The sequence below is a fragment of the Sturnus vulgaris genome, chromosome Z (assembly GCF_052056855.1).
Source record: "Sturnus vulgaris isolate bStuVul1 chromosome Z, bStuVul1.hap1, whole genome shotgun sequence".
In the NCBI taxonomy this organism is placed as follows: domain Eukaryota; kingdom Metazoa; phylum Chordata; class Aves; order Passeriformes; family Sturnidae; genus Sturnus; species Sturnus vulgaris.
In genome coordinates this window covers 79,837,623-79,855,486 of record NC_142283.1, presented here as the reverse complement: position 1 = coordinate 79,855,486, position 17,864 = coordinate 79,837,623, and the positions used below count along the sequence as shown (strand labels likewise).

At 43.8% G+C, this 17,864-nt stretch overlaps 1 protein-coding gene across 2 annotated transcripts in view; it reads left to right on the top strand.

Annotated features, from left to right (window-relative positions):
• Nucleotides 1–1,064: 1,064 nt before the first annotated feature.
• The window catches only part of ST8SIA5 (ST8 alpha-N-acetyl-neuraminide alpha-2,8-sialyltransferase 5), a 41,667-nt gene continuing 24,867 nt past the window's right edge, over nt 1,065–17,864 (top strand). The window contains exons 1-2 of one of the 2 annotated variants that reach the window (XM_014894861.2): nt 1,065–1,713; nt 16,860–16,967. In XM_014894861.2, coding sequence (XP_014750347.1) covers nt 1,583–1,713; nt 16,860–16,967 — 239 coding nt within the window. In that variant the 5' untranslated portion in view covers nt 1,065–1,582. The remainder of the gene's footprint in view (nt 1,714–16,859; nt 16,968–17,864) is intronic. The other variant, XM_014894863.2, reaches the window with a different exon arrangement.

The following is a 17,864-nucleotide window of genomic DNA, read 5'->3' as shown; positions in this document are numbered from 1 at the left end:
GTGACCAGCTTACCTTAAACGCTTGTGTGACTTTTGTTGTTTAAAATTAGGCAAGGCAAAGCCTGCTTTAGCCATTGTCTGTCTTGCCTAAATTGCTATAGGTCATGCTGAGGACTAGCTCTGTCTTCAAGGACTATGTTGAAAGGGTTGCACAAAGTTACCTTTGGCCCTTCTGGGGCACCAGTTACAGCTGAAACAAAGTCCATGAACACTCTGCTGCTCCACGCAGCTGGGCTGCTGGCGCCCTAGAGCAATTTGCATACACTGATTAAACTGTTGGAAAATCTATTCTCACACAAAAATCTTCCTATTCTCTTAGACAAAGGACTTTTTCCCCCTCATTTTGTTGTCAAAGTCGTATTCCCATCTGTTATTGGGGCAAAACAACCTCCTAGTCTGGATGTTTCATTCATGGATAAAGCTTTCATTAGAACTTCTTTGAGGGTTGGGGCAGATTTTGCTCGCAGTGAAATGAGTGACAAAACTCCCCGTGAGCTGAATTGAGCCTCTCTTGAAAATAGGGGGGGGTTTAGAGGAGTTACGATGGCTGTGGACAAGGTCTTGTTGCTCTGCCCTTTCAACAGAGAGCTGTGTCTAGTGGAGGAACAATCAGAATATTTGTCTCTTTAAATGAATGGTTCTTAGAGCCTGCACTGAGAGGCAGGCTCCCTCTCTGCGGCTGTGAGGCTACAATAAATCAGCATGCAGGCACTGAGAGCTCTGTCCTTGAAGGGATGCACAGTGACCTTGCTTGTGCTTACTCTGGAGGAATAGGGGAAACAGAGGAGCCCAAATAGTGAGTGGTGTGTGGCTGAAGGCTCTGCATTCTGCATGCAAATGCCACAGCACCAGAGCCACGGCACGGACAGCGCGCTGATACACAGAATGCAGTTTTCCTGCTAGCCTGACCAGACTGCTGCTGCTGTGCTTCTTTTTTTTTTTTTTCCCTTTTCTCTCTCTTTTTTTTTTTTCTTTTTTTTTCTTTTTTTTTTTTCTCCCTGCAGGGTTCTGAATGAAATCCTCATGATTGTTGCACGCTTGTTCAATAATAGCACGCCCCAGTCACGTCTCCTTGCGAGCACATTTGGTCGGAATCACTGAGCAGAAGCAGAGAAGAGCTGACGACTATGTGCTTCCAACGCAGGTTGCCGGAGCCCCGTGTTTGCCATTGGCTGCAGTTTTCTGGTTTGTGTGCAGCTTCCCCCATCTGGAATATGAAAATGGGATTGAAGTAGATAATTGCTAGCAGCGGGTTTTCAAGAGAGGCTTAGAGGGAACAGAATGCCTCTCACACAGCACAGGCTGCCTGCGCTGAGAGAGCTCTGAGAGATGATTTTAGATGTTACCCACGTCTGAATCTCCTGGAAACTTTACCATGGAAGCAAGCCATTGCTCACAGTCCTGGAGCTAACATCCTAAAGGGGCAAGGAAGGGGCAGCAGGGCCAAACAATGGGATACCTTGTCCTTGGATTGCTCACAGAAAAGCCAGCAGACATTCCCCTCCGCCCCCCAGCAAAAAGGGCATGAAGGTGACGATGAACTGAATTTCACCCAGCGAAGCTTCAGTGGCTTTTAAGAAGGATGGGGTACACTGACCCTTCGTCAAGCCGGGATTTGCTGGGGAACAGAACTTTGTTCTTCATCTTCATCTGCGCCTTTGCCGTGGTCACCTTGCTGCAGCAGATCCTCTACGGGAGAAACTATCTCAAGAGGTAAGCGGGGATCAGAGGGAATAGGAAAAGTTATCTGGTCAGACTGAGGGGAGATGGAGCTCCAGGCAAACCTTTATAGCAGTTCAAACCACTTCTCAGTGCTTTGCTGACGATAATGATATCTTGTCAGTCTGGGAGGGTGCATCCAGCATCTGCAATGTCTGTTAGATTGTGAATGCAGCAGGAGGTTAGGCAGAACATGATGCTTTGTGAGTTTCCTGGATTTTGTTTTAGTCCTCAGCTGCGGCAAAAATAGAGATTTGTGTTCCACTTAAACAGAGTGGTGCCACCTGAGTATTTGCCCCCGATCAGACCCTGGCTTACAAGGCTTCCCACTCTGTTTAAGTTCAGGCTGAAATGGCTCAAGAAGTTGCATTGAGGTAGTATGTTCGTTGCTGAAACTTCAATGTCTTTGGAGACAAACATGCAGATGCAGTTCCTAAAATCAATATTAGTGTTCCAGATAACCGAGAGAGCACTTTATTTTTGCACTGCTCTGTTCTTATGAATTGCTGCTGAGACTGCTTCACTGTAGAGCACATCAGTCTTTGATCTGAAAATGCTCTTTTCACAGCAAGCACTGATGGGGCTCTATAAATGTTTAACCTTGACCCATGCAGAGTTTATTTTACTTAATTCTAGTTTGAGAAGTTACAGCTGGCATGATTTTATGAAGATGAATGTTTCCCTTACATGCTTTTAGGTAAGTGTTTCAGTTGTGTAGGCAGCTGCTGTGGAATTTTTTACTGGAATTAAGCTGTATTCTGCCAGGAGAGATCAATGGTTTGGTTCTTGCCTTGCTTGCAACTCATGTAGTTGTTTGCCTTGTGCCAAGAACAAGCAAAATGCTGGCAAATCAGCAAACGTTTCTCTCTAGGAGGGAAAAGCAAGCATGATATTAATATGTTTAGACAGGGGTGTTGTTTATCCACAAAGCAATTTGTGTGCCTTAAGTAGCACAAGGCCTTGTCTGGGGGTCTTTCATTTTTGGGCACCTTAGCTCCAGAAAAATGTGACTTCCTCAGCTGGAAGAAGCAAGAATGAGCAGAAGTGGGGGTTTTTGGCTTGGAGAAAATTGAAGGGAGAAAGGATAACTGACTTGAAATACCCAAATTAAATCTTAGAAGAAGAAAACAAAAAATACATCTCCCTAAGCACTCATAAAGTGATAAAATGTTGTAGCAGGAAAGATTTGGATTTAACCATGATGGGGAACTTTAAAGAAAATAGTTACCTGAGGAAGTACAAAATCTCTGTATTTGGGGGGGCTTCAGGAACCTGGTTGGTAGACAAGCATAGTTCTAAGATTTCTCAGTGTTAACAATATGACTTTATGGCCAGGTCAAGGTCTCATCTTGCCTTATTTTCTCAGTTTTTCCCCTTTATCCTGGGGGCCTAGCAGCCCTACCAATCCTTGCTTCTCCAAGTCAAAATGACTGCAACAGGATTAGAGAGAGGAAAAATAAATCCCAAGTACAAACTGAAACAAAAAATGGCAGAGTAAAGATAAAATGATGAGAAGATGCAACCAAAAACTCTTCTACTGAGTGATCTCTGTGGCTTGCCTCTGTCCTGCCTCATGCCCTGAGAGCCTTTCCTGTCATCACCAGGGAATGAAAAAAGGCTGATGTCCAATTCCCAGGATTTCAAGGAGAAAGTCTGGTTCTGAGCCCTCTTCCATCAAAGAGCAGGGAGATGAGCATATATTTTGTCATTTGGACTGGAAAACATTGTTGATTTTTGTTTGGGTTTTTTTTTTTTTTTTTTTTTAAACTCCAGCTTGCAATAATTTATTTATTTTCCTTTTTCCCCCTTTTTCTTTTATTTTTTGTTTTTAATTAATCATGTGAAAATAGTCTCATAGAGGGCTCCCCTAACTCAGTACAGGAAAAGAAAAGCACCTCAGCTCCTTTCTGCTGGGAATTGGCAGTTCCCATCTTCCATGGAAATAAAAATGTGGGATGTGGCTGTAAGGTTTTGGTGACAGAAAAGTGATTTAAGCAGCTGCCTGCATTGTTACCACAATATTATTATAAAGGTACATTTTTTTTTTTCCAGCTTTCTTTTCCCTCCCTCACTCTTAATGCCCTGCAGTACCTTCTCTGGTGAGCATTCCAGGGCAGTCTGACTGCCAGTGAGCTCTGTGCAGGGGCAGCTGTAACCTTTAATTAATCTTGCATTTCACAAACCTCCGGTGCTAAGCCCCCTGCTAGGAGCTGATTCCGGCTGTGGGGCTCCTTGGACATGTTATAACTTGTACCTGGTGGTTTTGGAGAGGGGAAGTGGGATATTTAATGGCCTGGTGCCACTTGCTAAGCTGGAGCTGGGGGACACTGCCTGAACCCACAGCCATTTACTCAAATTCCACGTGCTGCCAGTTTGGGATGCTTTTGCCTGCATCCCCACACCTGCAGCAACCCATGTGGACCCCATGGCCTCTTCCCAAGGCAGCAGGAAGAAATTCCCTTGTGCATTTGGAGAAACCTGAAAATTGCTCTAAAGTACTCTTTCAGTAAATGTACAGTGCTTTTAAGTCTAAATATAACACTGGGGTAGCTCTTTTCTCTGCAAGAAGATAGTGGAAATGGGCAAAGGCCAGAAAGGCAGGGAAATGTGACCTAAAACAAACAGCTTGGGCACAATGCAGGTGACAGCATAGACTCAGGACTGGTCCCAAAGAGCAGAGTGGAGAAAGGTGCCCTTTTCTGAAGGACAGAAAAGTTTGCTGCGTGGCTGTAAGCTGTGCCATGCCACTCGCCCTTACAAGCAGGGAATGGGCTGGTTTGATGGCCATGAAATCCCACCTGAGGCTGTCCATGGAGGCTTGGGGTCCTGCACTTGCCCAGAGCCATGTTCCCAGAGCATCTGTGGGGGTGGCAGGACTGTGGACAGGAGAAAGGATGCTCCAGGAAATAAACTCTGCTCAGTGAAATTTGATAAGAGGCCAAGGGGCCCAGCCTGTGATCAAAATTCTCTCTTTCCCCTTATGGGATGTTAATGGACTCCTGGCATTGCTGGAAGAAGGGGACAGTGCAGAGATTGAATTTCTAGGCATTCACACATTTTCCCCTCACCATGTAATGTTGTCGACTCCTTCCTTTGCAGTTTTAATACAGTGTCATCAGAAAGCAGAATCCTGTCCACCTTTTTTTTGTGCCCTTTTTCAGTTTTCTATCAGGTGGGATGGATGTGGGTGCTCTCACCAAGGCTACTGCCTTATCCCTGTAGCTGAAGTCCTAACAGGAGAGTGAAACTGCAAGCTGGAGAAATGACATGGGGAAACTCTGGTTTCTGTAGCTTCTGATCCTGAGTAAAAAGGATGATGAAATGAGATATAATTAAGGGACTTTAATACCGCTCTCTGGGGTAATTATTTTTATTTTAGGATTAATGTGATGATTAAAAATCCACTGCATTGATCTGCTAAAGTAGGTTAAATGCTGTGGACTTCTGCTCAAATCCAGAGCTGCTGCTTGCTTTTGTATTGACTCATCTTTCCAATGCTCGCCTTTCAGCTGAATTTTCTTTTGAATCAGATGCTCAGCTGAGGGCTGGCCTTTTTTTGTCAGCTCTTGTTTGGCCAGTAGGGAATAATCCTGGATTACATCAGGAAACTGCCACTACAGTAAAAAAATGTTGAAATCTGTCTTCGTCTCCCAACCTGTAGCATTGGAGAGATCAATAGGACAGTCCTTCCCTTTGGCAAGGGAAAAATATCAGAGCAATACTTTGCTATACACCAATATTCTGTTGGCAGGAAATTCACTAAATTCTGGGTGGTTTCATAGACTGACTTCTGCACAGGGAGAATGTGAGATGAAGAAGGGAATCTGCCCCTTTAAAACTCCATTTTTTTTCAGCTGAGTGAGGAGAACACATTTCCAAAACTATTAAAGACTCTAAACAAATATTACCCCAAGGCCTGCCAGAGGATAAATAAAAGATCTCAAAGAATCACACAGCAAGAGTCAGCAAACCTTCCCAAGCAGGTAGCCTGCATTATTTGAAAGCTTTGTACCTCCTAGATGAGAATAAAACATCAATCTCACGTATGTGCTCCCTCTTACTAATATCAGAATCTCATAACTTGAGGTAAACTCACCATTTTTTAATATCTTAGGCAGCTTTTATTCAACACTTGCAAATCAATTCCTAGACATCCTTATTCCTTTCCTTGACATGTAAGATTATTTGTGATCACTTTTTGCACTGCATGGACTAAATTAATAAACCCAGGGACAATAAACCTGAACTACACATTTGAGAGATTATTTATTCTATATCCTAAAATCATGTCATTGTTACAGCAGGGACAGCAAGAATTGTAATGGGGGCATGAAGGCTACATGTGGCTCAAGCTGTATTTTGTCCTAAACTGGGTTTTTTGTCCTAATTACAGCCAGCTCAGGTCAGTTGAGAGCTCCTGCCCCATCCCTGGCACATGCTTGTCTGGCCAGCTCATAACACTCTGTGAAAGTGTTAACTATAACCTAAGACCATCTATTCCTGTATTAAAACTCTCTTTCCATTTAAATATCTTCCCCAAGAGGCGTAATCTGAAGGTCACCTAGTGAGTCATCTCTCTCTGGTCACACAGCTCTGTGCTTCCAGTTCTAACCAGAGGGAATTACACCCCACAGAAATTACATGCATCCTGTGAGTCATCTGGATGAATCCCTGACAAGGCAATGGGCAGGTCTTGGGTTTGGGAGATTTTCTTCAGAGAAGAGTGCTAGAAACTACAGAACAAAGCAAAGTCTTCAAACAATATAGAACACCCCAAAAAAAAGTGTGTTTATGGCATATGGACATCACCTTAAAGTGGCCAGATCTAGCTGAGCACAGCAGGAGAAGCTGAGACTCCAGCCACGCTGTTTCTGCTACAGGGCATTCCCAAGACCATTTCATGGGGTGCAGGCATTCCTGTTGGCAATGGGGTGGAGAGGGCAGAACCAATAGGGAGCTGGTAGATTAATTCAGCTCTCTCCAAAGTTGTGGGATCACAGAATCCCAGAATGGTTTGGGTTGGAAGGGACCTTAAAGCTTAGCCAGCCCCACCCCCTGCCATGGGCAGGGACGCCTTCCATTATCCCAGGTTGCTCCAAGCCCTGTCCAGCCTGGCTTTGGACACTGCCAGGGATCCAGGGGCAGCCACAGCTGCTCTGGGCACCCTGTGCCACCACTGTCACAGGGAACAGTGTCTCCTAACATCTACCCTAAACTTACCCTTTGTCAATTTGAGGTTATTCGCCCTTATCCTGTCACTCCAGGCCCTTGTAAATACTCTCTCTCCACCTTTCTTGTTGTCTCCCTTCATGTGCTGAAAGGCCACAATTACATCACCCCAAAGCTTCTCTTTTCCAGGCTGAAGAATCCCAATTCTCTCAGCCTCTTCTCACAGAAGAGCTGCTCCATGCCTCTGATCATCCTGGTGGCTTCCTCTGGGCTGGCTCCAACATGTTGATGTTCCTCCATCCAGAGGCTGGATACAGTCACCCCATCCCACTGGTCATCCCATTCCCTTTCTCACTGCTGCTATTGGTTGCTTTAGGCAGTTTTCCTGAATCCAAACATTTTTCCTTCTTCTGCTTAAAGGTTTGGGGGTTTTTAACCATAATTTCAATTTGCTTTTGAACGAGAGCATCAAGTGGCTGAAGTTTTAGTACTAGAGTGTGAGGAAATGTCATTGCCTCTCCTGCTCTCTGGCAGTGGTCCCCATGGCCCTGATGCAGAAAACCAGCAGGGTTTATATCCCTGCTTCCTCTGTGCTGTATTTCTAACACTGTTTTCTTTCACCTCTGCTGTTGAGATGGCAAAACCACCTGCTGGTCTGGTCAGCGAAATGCCAGTCCTTCTCCACTCTTCAGGTGACAGTAAATTAAGACAATAAGCATCCATTATTTCAGTTTTACATGTGCACATTGCATTATCCCAAGCATGCCACTCCCTGGTGTGTTGCACCATGGTCCTTCCTGACTTCAGATCATGAGAGATGTGTCACTACACAGTGGCCTTTGGACACTTTCCTCTTTTATTGTGGCTGTGGCCACCCAGTAGCTCCTAAGCCAGTGTCCACAAGCCCACCCTGTGGTTGGTTTGAATTGTGTTGGGCTGCAGGAGCTCTCCAGCAACTTTTTGCCCTGGAGCAGTGATTTATAGGTGATTTATAGGTGTCCTGCTTACCAGCCAAAAAATGGCCATCGTCATTACTGATTAATGCAGAGACAATTAAATCCTGATTCTAATCCATGTAGTACTCAGCAGCAGCTTCCTTCAGTCTAACTTTATTATGTGAAGATGTAGGCCTGCTTCTGTCTGTGCAAACAATTCTTCTTGTGTATTTGGCTGAATATCTGGGTTAATTCCTCATTTTATACAGTTCTGTTGCCTCAATATGACAAAGTAATGGTTGAGTTTGGCCAATGTCTAGCATTCAACACCTTTTCATCCAATGTGATTTAAGTGCTGTGGCATTTCTTTTAGAGAAAAAATGTTATCAACGTATTTTATGATGTTTTGAAAAGAATTAGGTGCTTGGCCTGTGTGTGTGTGGGCAGGTACAAAGCTCAGTGTTGCCTCCATGTGTAAAAAGCCAAACCCAGAACCTTGTGCTCCCATTTTGGGTTGTGCTCCATCCATGTTCCCCACAGCCCCAGCTGTGATGGATTACACCCTTGACCTCTGACCTCTGTGGCCAGCGTTGGTGACCTGGTAACTTGGTCTTTTCTTTTTGACCCAGTTGGAGTTTCCTGATTGTTCTTTCACTTGCTGGATTTGGTTCAGGCATAATTACTGTGCAAAGCTTTATATTTTCTTACTTCTACTGTGCTCCGTTCTTACCCTTGATTGCTTTTTCATTTCATTTCTCAATTTTTAATTCAAGTGTATTCATTGCTCAGCAGTCCATGTCTCCCTCAGGCAAATCGTGGACTTAACCTCTCATTTCTTTGAGGCATGCTTGCCCTCTGTTGCTTGTATCCATTTTGCTTTTCCATCAGCCCTGCAGATAGTCACTGTCCTTCCACATCCTCTTTATTTGGCTGGGTTTATGCTTTAGTTCTCAGGGTGAAAGCCTTAAAAGCAGCCTCTGTCACTGGTTTGGCATTTTCTATCAGAACAAATACAGCCAGAGCTGGGTTTTTGAAAGTCCTAACTGAACATCTTAGGCTGTAAATATTTTGGAGCAGTTGCATAAGTGGCAGGAGAAGACTGTGCCATCCACTTCTGTGATAGAAAGAGGGAATATTTGCTACTCCTGTGCCTGGCACTGGCTGCACACTCATTGACTGTGAATTCATTTTTCTCATTGTCTTCAGCATGAGCCCTCAGGGCAGTGTAGGGACACTTGACCTGATGCTGAATATATTAGTACTGGAAACTTGAGATGCAGTGCAATTATTTTAGTCAGATCTCTTGTGGTGTGGTGAGATTTGGAACCCACACTGCATCAGGCATCTACCATCTCAAATATCAGAATTTGCTGGTATCTTAAAACATTTGGGATTTCCTGTGAGTCTCCATGCTCAGGGCTTGGTTGTTTTGTTTTTGTTTTTGTTTTTTGTTTTTTCTTTTCTTGAAAACCACCTGCCTCACCATAATTTCATTCTGTTGTTGGTTTTGTGCTGCCCCTCAGTATTACAAATTATTACAAATAATGATACTTCAATTATGAATAATTATAATTAACTATAATTGTGAATAATTATTACCAATAGGGTTGATAAATATTATCTATTACTCCTTAGATGTTTATCTTCCAGCCACAGATGAGAAAAGTTAAGATTGTAATGGTTTGGAAGGTATCCTTTGATGCTCTTGATGTCCTGGTCAACATTAAATCCAGTTTTAGCCAACTATTTGAATTTGTTTTATCCCTCCTGGGAAGCAATTTTAGACCAAGTTTTTTCAGACATTGCTTGTGAATATCTAATACAAGATTTAACCCAAATGTGAAATGTGCTATATGAAACAAAACTTTTTTTCCTGTGTAATAATGGTTATAATCCAGAAGCTTCCCACCTATGTTTCCAATTTTGCTTTTCGTACTAGTCAAAATATACTCCTCCACCATTTTTATACTATTATTTCCCTCTAACAAAAAGAGCCAAACTTGTCCCTGGTATAATTCTGTAAGGCCAAGAGTATGGTGAAAGCAGATGTGCTCCTTTCCCACATCCTCCAACCATATTTTGTTTTTCATGAGGCCTGTGTTATTTAATTTCTTCCTTTTGCTGCGAATATAACATTCCTACTCTTCCACCTATTTTCATACAATTTTCAAAACCTTTTAATAATCTTGTCCCTGTGAGATGGCAAGTGATCAGCTCAGTAATTACCCACTATCATTCAATTTGCAAAGCTGTAGGTCACTGAGACAAAGGTTGATCTCTATTAATGCAGCAAGTAGAAGTATGTATGAGCCTGTATCAGGACTAAAAACTTGCATTTTGCTAATTTCTCTGGAGAAATAAATATTTCTCTAAACTTGGCTGGTCAGATTCAATGCTGCCAGCACACACATGGTATTTCCTGGAATTACATAGCACAGGTGAATTGAACCTGGACTGCAACAGGCAGATTAATTTTTTTTTTTCCTTCCTTCCTTCCTTCCTTCCTTCCTTCCTTCCTTCCTTCCTTCCTTCCTTCCTTCCTTCCTTCCTTCCTTCCTTCCTTCCTTCCTTCCTTCCTTCCTTCCTTCCTTCCTTCCTTCCTTCCTTCCTTCCTTCCTTCCTTCCTTCCTTCCTTCCTTCCTTCCTTCCTTCCTTCCTTCCTTCCTTCCTTCCTTCCTTCCTTCCTTCCTTCCTTCCTTCCTTCCTTCCTTCCTTCCTTCCTTCCTTCCTTCCTTCCTTCCTTCCTTCCTTCCTTCCTTCCTTCCTTCCTTCCTTCCTTCCTTCCTTCCCTCCTTCCCTCCTTCCCTCCTTCCCTCCTTCCCTCCTTCCCTCCTTCCCTCCTTCCCTCCTTCCTTATTTCAAAATGGATTGGGGTGTTTAAAGTGATATTTAACTATTCAAATATGCATTTGCCTTGTTCTTGTCATCTGGTTTCTTTGTCTTCAGGGACTAAGTCTGGCCCTTTTGTTAGGAAAGAGGATTTGGACACAATCTGGTCTAACTGGGCACTTATGGATTGGGTTTGATCTCAGTGTCTCACTGTTCTCTGTTTTAACTTTAGTCCTTTACTCCTTTTGGGCCTCTGTGATGTCTTCTCAAGTGCAGTGTAAATTAACTTTCTGTTTCTGGCCTGTGCAAAATGAACAGGATCCTTGTTTTCACTCCAAAACTCCTCTTACTGCTGTCTCTGCTGTGCTTCTCTTCACTTGTGCAGCAGCCTGTCACACTGGAGACTCCTGATATCCCCCTCACCCAAGCTCCTCTCCACTCCCTGATCCATTTTAGTGAGTGTTTCCAATCACTCTCATCTGCAGGTCACTCATGCATACCACGGTTTTAATTTTATTTTCCGTTCACTCTGTGGATGCAGTGAGTCATAGTTTCCTTATTTTGCAGAAAGAAGGAACTGGATCTCTAGCAAGATTAACCATCTGACTTTCCAACACCTCTGTGACATCCCTGTTAATAGGCTAGGGGCATCACTTTCCATTTTCAAAGAGAGCAGAGTGATCATTTAACACTAAAGTCTTCAGTTCCTCCTCCTCAAGGGCACAAGAATTACAAAACAGGGAAACTGAGGTACAGTGAAAGTGATTTTCCAGTGACTTTAGGAAGCCTTTACATGGTTTGGACTGTTGGTCATCAGGACAGGGACTGGATATGGTTTCTATATCTGAGTAGTGTGCAACAGGGAAGAGCAACACCATGACCAGGCCTGCAGAAACAGGATTATAAAGTTACTAATGATATATATGGAATTGATGAATATACTGTTTGCTTATAACTTCAACAGGAGCTGGAGTCACAAAACCTGTCACCTCCTAATGGCCTCTTTGTTAGGAGGAGTGCATATGGAGAAGGGATATGAGAACTGCTGGAAAACAAGAGCAGAAGTGAAGATAAATAATCGAGGGAGTTCAGAAAGACAATGAAATAATTTTCGTTGTTCTTGGGGACATCCATATCTTCCTTCCTTTCCTCTGCTTCTCATTCCTTACCCATCTGTGTAGGCCAGCAAGCTGAGTCAGGTTTTGGCTTAGCTTCACCATTATAAAATAACATTTGTTTCTCCCTGCTTTTGCTTGGGTTTGGATTTAATCTGCCTGTGGTTGATGCTGAATGGGGGTAGTGGTAGCTGTCACCTTTTAAAGATGAGTGGAAATCTCCTGCTCCCTGGGATTAAATGGGATGAACTGGTGATATCTGGGGAATTGATAGTGGCTGGAGTGGCAGGTGATACCCCTGCTGCCACTCCGTCTCTGTCACCCAGAGGTGCTGACCACTGTGTCACTCAGCCACCTGCACCTTGTGCCTGGAAAGCCCATGGGTCTCTCCTGAGCAAGTTCTGCTGCACACATGGTCATGGCCCACTCTCTAGGTAGAGCCCAGACACGACCTCCAGCTGCACTTGGACACTTTTGGGTCTCATTTACTTAGCAGCTCCCTTTCATAAGCCTTGCCTTCTGTTCTGAATTTCCTTTCCTTTCCTTTCCTTTCCTTTCCTTTCCTTTCCTTTCCTTTCCTTTCCTTTCCTTTCCTTTCCTTTCCTTTCCTTTCCTTTCCTTTCCTTTCCTTTCCTTTCCTTTCCTTTCCTTTCCTTTCCTTTCCTTTCCTTTCCTTTCCTTTCCTTTCCTTTCCTTTCCTTTCCTTTCCTTTCCTTTCCTTTCCTTTCCTTTCCTTTTCAGAAGGACAATAGGCAATGCTGAGGGGGGATCTCAGTGTGACAGCAGCATGGGTGCAAAGCTTCTCTCTGCAATTCATCCGCTTGCTCATTCTTGCCTTATAGTTCAAAAACCTCATAATTATCTGACATCCTCTGCTATTAAAACCTCTGCTTGTGTAGGAGTTGTTTTTTGTTTGGATTGCAGCAACAGGCTTTCAGTTTTTGCTTCCTGCTGCTTCCTGACAGCCCGTTTTGACAAGACCTTCAGAGTCACTGTTGCTTTGTTAATTTTCTGGCTGCCCCCCCCCCCCCCCGTTATTACTTTACACCGATGTTTATTTGACCACACACTGATTCAACTCTTACAGTTACCAATTAGGATCAAAATATTGCTTTGACATTTACCTGAAACTCAAGGTCTCTGTTGCTAAGACATCCAACTTCATGGAGTTTCTCCAACGCAAGGCAGAGCATTGCTCATACTTTTATTTTTTAGGGGTAAGTCTTGTGATTAATGGTATCCATAACTGATGTACATCTTCCTTGATGAACATTTTGCTTACATTCATGGACAAAACAAGCATCTTTGCACTGAGAGAGTTTCTGGTTATTACACCTTTTATGAATTCTTTCCTTGCCGTCATCAGCATCACACGTTGGGGACACATACCAATTTTAGTTATTATAATAGGGCAAATTGAGCAAATGGCAAAATTCCACTTGGCAATCATTGGCAATGATTCCAGGCTTAAAATTAGCCTGCCTTTCTCTCTCTTTCATTCTTTCTTTCTTTCTTCCTTCCTCCTTTTTTCTTCCCTTTTTTTCATAACAGTTAGACATGAACTATGTGAATTAAATAGTAGACTCTATGTCTAAGTAATTTCCTCAGCTTTCCTCACCTTCTTTTACCCTTTCCTTACCTTTTTGCTCTGATGTTTTTCTCCTCCTTTTCTGTGTTTTCGTCCTGTGTGTGCTTTTGTGTTGCAATTCTGATTCACAGAGCCTTAATTTGTTTACCTGTTCAAATTCAGTTAGTGCTGAGAGTGAACATGGTAGAATTTGACTGAAATAGAATGCCAAAGAAATACACGGATGAAGCAGGTAAAGTCTCTTTACTCTTTTCTCAGGCTGTTTGCACAATTGGCCAGACAATTTTTATGGATGCTTACAACTCAAAACTGAGAGGATTAGAAAATGTTATATTTCAAAAATTAAATTCTCCCAACTCAAGGCTGATTGAAATCAATGGTAAAGCTCTCAGTAATCCTGTTAGAAACAGAATTAATTCAGTGTGTTTTAATATCTCATCCTTGGTTTCTACTCAGTCCTAATACTACAAACCATTATTTATGGAAGTTGTTCTTACTGTGATTTATTGTACCAGCCCTGCAAGAAATGCAGACCAGCAACTTGGTCTGAGTCCTGCAGGCTCACAGTAAGACACACAGCCCTAAAAGCTGTGCAAAATTTCTTTGGTGGGATATTTTATGTATATATAAGTCTGTTTTCTGTTAATCTTTAGAGTGCCTGTTGGAAGAAGAGCCCTGTGTGGTCTGTCTGGTTCAGAGCTGGACACAACTTTGATCTGACCCTAAGCTCAGCTCACAGCTCTGTACTTTGTCCTTAACCACACAGAAGTGTCATACCCAGATCTCTCACTGGATATTTTTGTACCCTAATTGGATCCTCACCCTGACACTTCAAAGCTAAGTGTATCGAGCTGGTCATCACGTCTGCCATTCCTCAGGATTCCTTCCAATCTCCCCTTGGATCTTACCCAAAACATGAATGTCCTTTACACTTGGTGCCTTTGCTGAAGTACATGCCCTTCCCCAAAAACAGCCTGATGAAAGGGGGGGCATTTAAGAGTGATTTTACAATTTGTTTTGCTTGATGGATAGATTCATCCCCCTCCACCTTGGAACATTTACTTAGATTTCCTTTCAGCTAGATTTACTTAGATTTCCTTTCCTTTCATAGACAGGGAAAGGACTTTACAGCATGTTTTAATTCTTCATTTGATCTGCTTGAATATTGGCTATGCTGGGGGAGAGTTCACCTCTGGAGGACACACCAACACCAGCCATTTATCTGGATTAATGCTGTCTATTTCAGTTCGCAAGAAAAGATCTAAGCCCAAAATAGAGAATTTCAGTTCAATTAAAAATCACAATTCCAGCTTGGTTTCTCCACACTTCTACCCTCTCTCCCAACGTATCATTCAGTGATGCCTTTAGCAATTAAAATGCATTTTCAAGGCCATATACTTAAGTGTCTTTTACAAAGATGTATATTTGAAGAAACCATGTTTCTGTACCAGTCACAGTGTGGCAAAAAATGTGTTAGACTGTGGTATATGGGAGAGAACCACAAGTGTTTATTTCAACAAGCTTCAAATTGAAGGTCTCTGAGTAATTTTCTTATGTTTTCTTCACACCAATATTCCACTCATGAGTTGTACCTTGAGCAGATCAGCTGATTAAAATCTGCCAGAGAAACACATAAATTATGGGACTGCCTGATAATCCAGAATACTGCATTCCCCTATGGCCATTACAGCATGATGTCTGCTTACTTTGATAAGATAATATAATTCAAACAGGGTGGTTTGGGTGGGGGAAAAAACTTCAGCCTCATCCAGTGCCACCCTCTGCCATGGGCAGGGACACCTTCCACTGTCCCAGCCTGCTCCAAGTCCTGTCCAGCCTGGCCTTGGACACTGCCAGGGATCCAGGGGCAGCCACAGCTGCTCTGGGCACCCTGTGCCAGGGCCTGCCCACCCTCCCAGCCAGCAATTCCTTCCCAAGATCCCATCCAGCCCTGCCCTCTGGCACTGGAAGCCATTGCCTGTGTGCTGTCCCTGCCTGCCTTGTCCCCAGTCCCTCTGCAGCTCTCCTGGAGCCCCTTCAGGCCCTGGCAGGGGCTCTGAGCTCTCCCTGGAGCCTTCTCTTGTGCAGCTGAGCAGCCCCAGCTGTGCCAGGCTGGCTCCAGAGCAGAGGGGCTCCAGCCCTGCAGCATCTCCGTGGCCTCCTCTGGGCTGGCTCCAGCAGCTGCACGTCCTTGTGCTGTTGGAGCCCAGGGCTGGAGGCAGCTCTGCAGGTGGGCTCTCACCTGAGCACAGGGGCACAATCCCCCCTGCCCTGCTGCCCACGCTGGGGGATCAGCCCAGGGCAGGGGGGTTCAGGCTGGGGCAGGTCCAGCTTTCACCCACAGCACCCCCAGCTCCTTCTCCCAGGGCTGCTCCCTCTGCTCATCCCCAGCCTGGATTGATCCCAGGTGTAGCTCCAGCATTTGGCCTTGTTAAACCTCACAAGATTCCCCTGGGCACTTTTTAACACCCAAAGTTGTTCCTTCTCAATTCCCCGTGCTAATAACTGCTGCCAATTAAACTAGAGGATGGATGTGGCCAGAGTGATTCACCAGTCCTTGTCATAAGCCTGGTGACCAGCAAAGCTATCGGGGTCCTGGATGCCCTTTTTTTGGACAAAGTGTGCTGGCAGACTGCTTCCTGGCTGTCCCCACACTGCCCATTTGGGAAGTTAACTTTCACTATTGGCAGCACCAAATGTTCACAACTCAGCTTGCCAGGCTTCTGAAATAATAAAATTGGGCTAAAAAGAAGAAGATTAAAAATAACAATCTGCAAGATCCCTTTCTGTTGGCTTCTGAGATAAGGGAAGGGTTTTGACTTGCGTTGTGAAATATTTCCCCAGCATTCTGAAATTTCTACCCTGCTGTTGGTGTCGTTTCCAGAAGACTGCAGGCATCATGGGGTTTAGAACAAATCTGTGAAAGTTTGGAAAACAGGGACCCGTGATGATTGTGTTTATGCATTGGCTTAAAAAACTGCCATCTTTCCAAACAGGCAAAAGAAGCACTATATTGTGACTTCAGAGATGTCATCAAATGACACATCCTTTGCTAGCAGAGCCAACAAATCAGAGGAAGGACCCTGTGCCTACTACATTTAGCAACTACTGTAGATGTAAAACTGAAGTTTGGAGTTTTTACTTCTTTGGTCTGGTGGTTTCCCCTGCCTCCAGCTTTTTGCCTTGTGTTTTGGAGAATGAAATTTCTGCCTCCTCATACATGTGTGTTGTTTATGAGCACAGATAATTACTGGCCTTCAAATTTGCATGGGCAGCCTGCTATTGTTTTCATCCAAGGACTTGCAGAGTCTATGGGAAGTAAAAATTAGTTGTTTACCCTAGTAAGTTAAGGTGATATCTTGTTGTCCTTGGTAACTTTTATTTGTTTTTGATGAATGTGTTACAGTCACATTTGTATGTTAAGAAATAGGACATGAGAACTCATGCTGATAGACTTAACCTAATGAATGATATCAAATATCAACTGCCTCGTTTTCTTGCTAGAGGGCTGCAGTTTAGCTGGCAGAATGGAGAGGAATTGGCAAATTGGACCGGCACCTTTAATTTCACGGATGACGGAGCAGTGAAGAGTGGCAGTGACACAGGCACCAGGTACCAACACCCGAGGGAATGACTGTAGACATTTCTCTCTCCTTGTATGAACCACAAATGTGAGCATAGGCTGTATGAAAAATGAGATCTGCAGTGTGCTTTGGCTGCTTGGCACTGCTCCCCACAGATGTCAGGGATGCCCAAGCACTGTGCTGTCTTCTCCCTTTGCCTTGGGGACATTTTGGAATATGCCATAAGCATCCATGAAGTCTGCAGGAGGGTGACTTCTATGTCCTGGCCTCTCCTCTTTTCCTACCAATGCTGTGTGTCAAGGTGTGGCAGTATGGGAGAATGGGACTTCAGCAGAGAATGTCCCAACATTACAGCATTGGTGCACACAGAGCACACTGGGGAATGTGGTCTTTAGAATAAAACATGTATTCCATGAAAACATAGTTTAACTTGAATTATTTTCAGAGCCTAGCAGGGGAAAAGTGTTCTGTCAAGACTGGAGTATTTCCTTTATTTACAGCATTTGGCAACATGAGAAGCACTGATGTGCTGCTGCACTCTTTTTACTTCCGAGTTTGACATGGGCTCAGGTGTCTTCAGGACCATGTGCAGACTCAGAAAACTGGCAGCAGTTGTGCCTAAGGAGCTCCAGAGCTACCCCAGGCCATCTGCACAAATCCAGGCATGGGCATAGGGTGGATATTTGGGCTCTCTTCCTGGAACACCAGTTACAGGGGTTAAAAATCCTGAGTCATGTGTAGCATCAAGTTCAATAAGCAGCAGGGAAATCTTAGAAAGAACTGTAAAATAAAGAAAAAAAACTAAAACCAATTAAAAGAACCTTACACTTAATACTTGTGTATAAAGAAGACTCTGGGTAAATTGCCCATTTTATTGTAAATATCATCATTTTGTAACTGTACACCGCTACAGCTGTGGAGGTGA